This window comes from Periplaneta americana, chromosome 10 (genome assembly GCF_040183065.1).
Source record: "Periplaneta americana isolate PAMFEO1 chromosome 10, P.americana_PAMFEO1_priV1, whole genome shotgun sequence".
In the NCBI taxonomy this organism is placed as follows: domain Eukaryota; kingdom Metazoa; phylum Arthropoda; class Insecta; order Blattodea; family Blattidae; genus Periplaneta; species Periplaneta americana.
In genome coordinates, this window is record NC_091126.1 from 42,395,366 (window position 1) to 42,404,893 (window position 9,528).

Genomic DNA, 9,528 nt, shown 5'->3' on the forward strand with positions numbered 1-9,528 from the left:
GTACCTTTCTTTTATACTTTTTACCCCTTCTGTTTCTCGTATCTGTCAAGTGTTAAGCAAATATTTTTGGCGCACAATTAAGTGGACGCATTCTTGCATCACGATTGTGCTCTATGGAAACTTTCTTAGCCACTAAATTTATGTTTTTACAGCATTTATTATAATAAGTATTTGGAGAAACAATTGTTACGTGAATAATGAAAAATGAATGCAGTTATACTCTGCTAATGTGTAATAATGAATAACTAACCAGAAAAAGTTAAAACAATGAGCGATAGGAATAAAAATGAGTATATAGTATATACTAGACATTTTTAGTATATACTAGACATTTTTAGTAAATACTATTGTCAGTAAGAATAAAAACATTTGAGTACTTACCCATTTTTGATTACATACTCATAGTGACTCATGGAAAAATATAGAAAAATACGTGAACATGTGTATTAAAAAAAAAAATAAAAAATCTTTAACGCTTTCCAAAAGTAAATGTAAATTGTTTAAATACGTATTCGTTCTTCATAAAAAAACATGGCCTATAAAAATATGAATTTGTATCAAATTATACGATTAGATTTTATTGTTATTTATAATTATTAAAAATTACAGTTTATTTTGTAAAATGTGAGAAATGCAATTACTTGTAACTTTAAAATTATATAGTCTATAATTATATATAAATAACTGCTCTATAATAAAAAATACTATTAAGATAGGTACCTGGAATTCTAGAAATTGATTGTAATCACCATTCAACATCTTGTTAATCATGGTTTCCCAGTATTGTTTTCTTGTTTCCTGTTTTATTAATGTCACTTTTTTATTCACTCTCCCTTTCATGTAATTGAACTATTTATTTAATTATCTATCTATCCATTATCAATATTTACAGAAATCAAAATACAAACCATTACAGCATGCCGACAGCATGTGAAAATCGATTAAAAAAATTGAGCGTCACAGAGCAATGGGGTCAAAGAGGATGTATAACACGAGTATAACTTATACTAACTTTTAAATGATCAAGATGGCTGTTTGAGATAAGTACATATTCACGTTAGGTAGAATGTTTTTATTCTTTCGAAAAGGAGTACGTTCTAGTGGTTAAGACTATATAGTCACAGAAAATGCTCATAATCTTGAGTACAAACCTTGAGAAAATACTCAAGTTTTATTCTTACTACCCAATAAACTCACATGTAAAAATATTAACTTCAAATATGGATCACAAATGTGAACCACACGATCATTAACGTTGCATTTGAGTGCGCGACTCACTGGAGGATTAAATTAGTTGATAATAGAGCATATTAATCCCCACATTACAATTATGCCAAGACTATTCATGAAAATTTTACACAAGAAAATTCTTGACCTTCTCCGAACAAATTACGTATTTCCGCCACTGACATCAAGAAACTCGTGAACTCGAAATGAACATAGTATTTTCCCTAAGTAATAGTATTGGTACCTGAATTTCTTATTTCTCTACCGCCTGTGTGAAATCTCCATAATTAAAAAAAAATCCTATATAAAATTAAAAAAATATATCACAGTTGTTTCTGTCTGTTTTCAGAGCACTATGGACGTGGAGAATGGCTTCTTCCACCACTAGTGAGCAAAGCGTTTCCAGTCACCAAGCAGCTGGACTTCGCATTAAGTCACAGAAGAAGGCCCTTCTATTCTATTAATCTCTTCGATTTTGGGAAATATGTAGGGCACTGCAATCTCAATTAACTTCTGTTCCGCAAAGTCATGTTGTGGGACTAGGTTACTGTTTGTGAATTTTGTTCATAACAAATGAAATATTTTGAGTAGTCGTCTTCTCACCTTGAAACAGATCTAAAAGCAGTGTTGTGCGATACCATCAGAGTAATTTTATCAATATTTTATACTCAATATATTTTCAGTGATAAGTAAATAACAATCTAATCAACATCAGTATAGAATGTTCTATTGTACGAGTATATCTGAAAATCTAATTCACAAAATTTATGTAAGAGATAGACTGGTGCACGACATGAGCAGAAATACCCTTGAAATGATATGTTTACTTATTTTGTGAGGTGTTACAAGGAACCATGACGAAACAAAATATTTGAATCATAAATACGCTTAGAATTCATGACGATTCGTAAGTCACTACCATAAGTTACTGATACTGCAAACCGAGACAGATAGCCTATAATGTTTTATGTGTATTGCAAGGAGTTACACATTTCTTCAATCACATCAGTATATTAAATTCCTTTGAAACTCATTTCAAATAGAAAACAATGTCATTTATTACATTATTTTCATACTTAGATGAGGAAATTAGAAATATGACTGAGTCACCTCAAATACAAAATTTCTTCAATATTAGTTATCCGTATTTGTTAATTTTCTTGGAGAATCATACTTTACAGAAATTATTTTAGGATCAAGCATGGCTCGTTGTCACACACTATCACGATCAAAGAAAGCTCACTCTACTTAATTTCTATGACTAACATTATGTACTAAAAGTAAAGTGGCCATCTTACTTAAGCAGTCTTAAATGACTTTAGTACTTCAAACAATGACAGAGGTGAAAAATCACTTCCGGTTTCAATATTAGGAATTTGGCCGCCCTAATTTTAAAACACTATTGAAATATATTCGAAAGAAACGCAAAATAATACATCCTGAGCTTTCGTAGCTGATTTGTGGAACAAAACTCTCATGTTTGCTGCTGGTATGATGACATTTTATAATTATCACCAAACCACAAAATTAAATTCACTGTTATTTAGTTATGTTTAGTAATAAAGCAGTTTACAGTGTTATGCCACTACAGTATTCTTAAACATTAATTTAAAAGTGGGAAATTGGAAACTATCTCAAAAACTCATAGATTTTGTGTGCAATAAATTGATATTCCCACTATTATTTTACATTATTAAACTGTCAGATCATTAGATTATCGTTCAATGATGCAGAAAGCAGAACTACGAAACGTCAGCAAAGAGAGTTACCAACATGCTGCACAGTCGCCCCAAAACTTCATCGTAAGCAACGTGGTGATATCAAAGTGTAATGGATTACAATTATATTTACTTAACACATAGATTTAGATATGTAAAACATTCAACGTACACATATTTTTGTTCAATATTTGGCCTAATACATTCATGACGAAGTGTATCCATATTATTGCTGGCCTAATGTAGGATACCAATTTCTTACAAATAGCTTAAGAATATGAGTGGAAATAATTGAAAATCTATTGTTGTAGCGTGTGACATGTGAATCCATGTATATACTTCGAAGCGTAATTGAAACGTTTGGGGAAAAAATTATAAAGTTTTGTACCAAGACATTGTGGTCAATGTATTAACTTCAGAACGGTGTTGAGCAATTATTTCAAGTAAGATAATCTTCTTGAAATGTTAATGTAACTTGAAGTGTATAAGAAATAATTCAACCACATGGGTACCAGAAGGAACGGGTATATAAGGGTGCCTGAATGAACAATTAAAAGCTCTTCAATTCGACATTTGCTTCCATGTAAAACTTTTATCCTGCAATTTATACTTTTTGGAATAAGATATATTATTAAAGCATTTTAAAACGATGTGATCACTTCTGGCTACTAGTGAGTTACACTTCCTTAATTTTAACTCTTTTCACATAACCTATGAAGACATTTTTAACAGGAATCAAATTCCGAATAAAAAATTTTCAAGTTTTATAAATATAGACTAGAAAAAATTGAAATGTAGGTGTCAGCTTGAATCACAGAGTGCACAAATGTGTTCGAATATTCAATTCCATTCGAACACCAAATGTATATACCGTGTTATCAAAAATATGTTAATAATTTGATATATAAATTATCTTTGGAACTTATCTTTCAACTTATGCGCTCCAAAGGAAACATTATTAATGGAATATTTCCCAAAAAATATCGATAGTAGACAAATAAAAGAGGATAACACCACCTCAAAGATGCCTTGCTTACAAACTGTCGTTTATATACATGTTATATTATAAAAGGATGTTTTGTGAGACGCTACAGATCATGTTTTGATACAACACGCTTCTTGTCAAATTTGTCAACCCAGACATAGTAGCTATGGTTGGGAAAGTCATAAGCCTTTAAATGCAATATTTAACATTTTAAAGATTGTAATTTTACACCGAGGAGGAGCAATGAAAATTAAAACAAAGTAAAAATACGATACTTATAAATAATTCGTGTAATGTATTAATAATCCAAAATGGATTAAAATTATCTTCACGTGATACCTCCGAGTTCACGAAGTTGTACAAAAACGTTTACGTTCTATATAGCTAACCTCACTGGAGGTTTTGATTTATCCAGAGAAAATCAAAACTCGAGTGGGATTTAATTGGCTATTACACGATTAGAAGAAAGTATATAAACATTAGAAGAAATAAAGTACTCTAATACAATAAAAAATGGACTTACTACAATTCTATTTCACTAACGTTAGCTCCACCAAAACGTTTGAATCGAGCCGCCATTTTAAGTTGACTATCTTCTATGTGGTAAACAAATGACGATCGCAAAGCATGTTTTACAGTACCGTAAAAAATTTGCAGTTTGAAATGTTGCCAAACAAAGAAACAAATGCTGAATAAGTGATAAAAACAAACAAATGCTAGAGAAGTGATAAAAATAAACAAATGTTAGGGAAGTGATACAATTGTAGCTATAAACTGCCGTGATTGGTTGAAATACGTCCTTTCGCACAGTTTTATTGGTCAAAAGTAAGTATGACGTACGTAGTCAATACTAAAATATTTTCCATACTTCAAAGTTCAATTGAGTGCAAAATATTCTCACATCTCTGTAAAATAATTGCATCTTCTTTTATTAGAACTAAATCAATTCAGTCAGAGGCTTTAAACTTGTAATAATGCCACAAATTTTGCAAACACATCTGAAGGATTCTGCCTATCAAAAGATAAAATCGGTAAAGAATCGACCTTCCGTAACACATGTATTACGATCATGGCTGGTCTTGGACAGTGTAGAATGAGTGCCTTTACTTTATTTATAGCTCTACAATAGTAAAGACTCTTTGAAGAAGGGGAAATATTTTCCACTAAAATTTAAAGTCCGTGTTAAGCTTGCGGTTACTTCTGTCATTGTTTTCGCTCTATTGCCATTAACAAGAACGGAATTTTGCTCTAAAACACTCCCACCTCGCAAGCAGTAAAGGATGGTAAAGTCAATGGAGTGTGACAAAAAATTCAGTAAGATTTAAATGAACATACTAATGATATCTATTTCTATCATTGTTATTAGAGAAATAATCGCCGTTTCTTTCGAATATTTAATAAAAACCCTTTCCCTCTTTACAATTTTACATAGATACTGTGTGATATATTACAATAACTGAATTTGTAATTATCTTTGACAATAACGAGGACAATAATAAGATAGATATAAGCGCAATACACGTCCCTATGAAATCAACCTCCTAAATTTTTAAGAAATGTTGTCTTCTGTATAATGAAGGTTCTGGCCTCTTAATGAGTATTTCCTTGTCACGATACAAGTTGATTAATAATGACATTACTTATTGCACAACATTCATTCAAACGGAAAAAAATCATATTACGTCACCATATATAGCACAAATCTGATCTACACTCAAGGACTATTAATTAACGCAAATGATCAAGTGTAATTTTGTGTGTATTATAATATAGCCTATCGGTAATCTTTTTACTTAACCAGGGGAGAATTCATTGAAGGATTTAACAGAGAATATCATACTAAATAATTGAATCGGTTATTGTTGAAACGAACTAAGTCCACTTTTTAAAGTTTTGAGGTAATCGAAAAATACTGTTTTGTGGATAATCTATCGAATATTAAACCATCATATATTGTACACATAAAAAATATGGTTTTCGATTATCTCAAAACTTTAAAAAGTGGACTTAGTTCCTTTCAACAATAATCGATTCAATTGTATTCTTTTCTTTTGTAAACATCACACAAGCATAACTTTATTTTAGGACCCTGCTTGTTTCATGTTGTAACAAGCCAACAACTGAATTCTACCAGACAGATCTATTCTGTCTTAAATAAGGCATAAATAATAGGAAGTGAAACGTGACAGTGCAATAATTATCATAAAAGTACCCTACATGTAGATATATTACTACCGTTTATTTATCTCGTTAAGGATGGATGTTATATAAATCAATGCTCAACTTCAAGAAAAGAAGAGCATTTAATAATAAAATGTTTCACTCAGTAAAGAAGTAGTAGAATGTTAACATTAATTTGATTGTCTATAAAACTGAAGTAGAGAAAGAGGGAAATTATCGAGAATTGTTAACTACAATTTCCAGACGAACTCTATTATTTTCTTTTGTAAGGTTGAGAAGTTTTAATGTATTATTTTGTTTTATAAGAAAACGTCACTTTTATGCTTTCTGTAATTCTTAGATATTAATTTAATTATTGCATTGTATCTATGCATGTTCAAAGAAACACTTCATTCCTTCTTGAATCAATGTAGCCTACTAGAAGAATATAAGGTCGATAATAGTCACAAATTCTTTCACAAGGAAACTCACTGCACTCTCTGATCCAAGCACATACCAACTATTTTTTCATTGCTTTTAAATTGTTAATGTCAATTATTACCGTCAAATTACTAAAATATTGAAAATACAATTATAGCGCCAAAGATTAATAAAGGGTAAATAGTGGTAATGGATTCTGTATTAAATAAAATGTTTTCCATTTTGTAGAACTAAAGTGACTTTTAGAAATGGACTTTTAAATGTAGTATAATAACCCTGAAAATACTGGGATTCAGTTCAGTGACATTTTTAGCCAAAAGTTACATATGCCCATTCACTCGAAGAAGAGCAGTTCGTTTCAGACGTTTTAATAGACTTGAAAGCAGAACATTAAGAATCTTTACGGAAAAAAATGTCATGATTATGTTGCATAGTAACTCCTTTAAATTCAAATTAAAAGTTTATCACATTCGCTACGAATTAATAATTTTGATATAATATATTTTTGTGCTTAATTTTTAAATGAATTGTTATATCATAGTTGATAAAATGGTTAATAAGGCACTGCATTAAAATGAGAATTGGGATTTCAATACATGATTTACAGGATTCAGCCACAATATTCATGTCGACATTCTTGGAGAGGAGAAAACGAAAAGGAGTTCTGTATCTTATGTTAATTCAGCCTACATTTTATACTAGCATAAATATGTTAAGAAACCAATATCCTTATGGTTGAAATGTTATAAATGAATACCTTTATCAGATGTAAAGTTATCAAACAGATCGAATTTCTCTTCCATATCCATATCAAATGATGAAAGTGAAAACATTGTTAAGTATAACAACACACTATAGTAGATTAAAGTAATTGAAAATTATAGTTCTGTATCAGTGTTTGATTTATTTTGTTACAAGTACTTCACTGACTGAACTAAAGGTAATCCAATAGTGATAATTAATTTTAATGATAATTAATGACAACTTAATTAAGATGGTGAATACTCGGTTGAAATAAGTTACTTTATATGACATCTGGAAATAAATTGCTTGTTCTTGTTTAATAAGAATTTAGTATCAAAAGAGAAAGACAATGAAGGAGTTGTTCTTTGTGTTTTCATTTATCATACTTCTTTAAATGGTTGATGTTACTTAAAAGCTGAGGATTTATATGTGTTCATTTCATGTAAATAATAAATACAAGTGAATTTATCGTTGAAACTGGAAACTCTATATATAATTGATGTTACGTGGAACTTCTTATTGTGTATCACTTTCAATTATAATTATAATATTTCAGTCAAATAAATGTAATTTCATATATATCACAGCATTTCATAATCCCTACTACGAATTACTCTCAATTTTAAATGCATGGACTTTTAGATTAATTAGTTCTTTTATTTTGCCTTACATTTTAAATATATAATTTTAAAAACTCCAGTGAAATTAATGACAACTCTAACGAAACTCTAAAATGGTAGGCCTGTATACTCCTGTATGTTGGCAAATAAATTGAGTCAATTACTTGAAACTAATAAAATATTTCTTGCAGTGATTTTGTTTACTTACGTCCTTAAAACCATTCTCTGGAAAAGTCTCCATAAGGGTACATTTTTAAAATCAATCTACTAGAATGTCGGAACTCAGTTTGAACTCTCTTTAAAAATAATCGAAGAAAAATTACATAAATGCCACGAAAATTAAGGAGCCACTATACTTAAATTACCAACTTCCATGTTTTTTAAAGCTAAATTCGCAAAAATTTTGTCACTGATGTGTCTAGGTAATAATAACACATATACAAAATTGTATTCCTCTATAAGTGGTTTGCATTTTATTAATATCTTAATAAAATATTGTATTGCTTTATAATATAAGAAGTCCCTTGCACCACAATTTATATTATTTTTAACTGAAATTCACTTACAATATGATTCTTTATATACATTGGAATAAACATTACTATTGGGTTTTTCTGTATAGTCAATCGGTAAATTATTAGGAATGTTTGATAAGTATTAATATTTTATTTTTTATTATTTTATAATAAAAAATTCTAGCACTTTACTGATTAAATTTACAGCAAACTCCTATAGTAAGTTTTGATCCCATGTGTATGAGGATCCATATAAATAAATATCAGTTAAGAATAATGTGAATTGTGGCGCAAGGAACTTTTTTATATAAAGCGATTCAATATTTTAATAAAATATTAATGAAATGCAAACCATTTATCATAGTTTTATGAAATTTTGTACATTTGTCATTATTAACGAGGTATACCAGTGATCAAAATTTGATTAATCTAGCTTCATAACTATAGTAGTTATTGATTTCACTATTGTGAATATGGAACTTGGGAATTTCAGTATAGCGATCCCTTAATAGAACAAAACCTTGTTTCTCTCTCATACCTATTTTATTTACTGGGAAATATTTATATTGATTATATATTACTTTATATATGTTTGAAACATACATGTGAAAGAATATGAAATATGTATGTAAAATTTCAATCTCACATACAGAACCGTGTTCTAATGGTGACAACTTTCTTAAAATTTTGCGTACCATTTTTAAAGATTCGTTTCTTTGATGTTTAATAGATGATAATTTTTTTCCGATAATGTCGCAATAAAATCATATATTATGGGGAGAGTTTGGGTAACACACCTTGTAATGACATACTAATTTATATAACATTAATACAAATATATAAGTTTAATACTCGATGTACAATTTATTATAACAATTAGAAATATATATATATATATATATATATATATATATATATATATATATATATATATATATATATATGTGTGTATTTAAATCTTAACTTTAACAATATTATATAATATCCATGCTGAATTCCACTTCGTCGGCTTAGCCTATTTTTGGATTTCGAAGGAACTCTTTAGTCCTAGTTGACTCTTTGGTGATTTGTTTGTATCTTTAAGCATCCTTCCACACGTTTTTCCTGAGATTTACCTT

The 9,528-nt window shown here is 29.2% G+C and overlaps 1 protein-coding gene across 1 annotated transcript in view; it reads left to right on the forward strand.

Annotated features, from left to right (window-relative positions):
- Positions 1-8,455, forward strand: part of LOC138707607 (uncharacterized) — a 785,510-nt gene extending 777,055 nt beyond the window's left edge. Inside the window, exon 3 of the mRNA XM_069837242.1 lies at positions 1,577-8,455. Within this exon, the coding sequence (XP_069693343.1) occupies positions 1,577-1,615 (39 nt within the window). The 3' untranslated portion in view covers positions 1,616-8,455. The remainder of the gene's footprint in view (positions 1-1,576) is intronic.
- Positions 8,456-9,528: the final 1,073 nt, after the last annotated feature.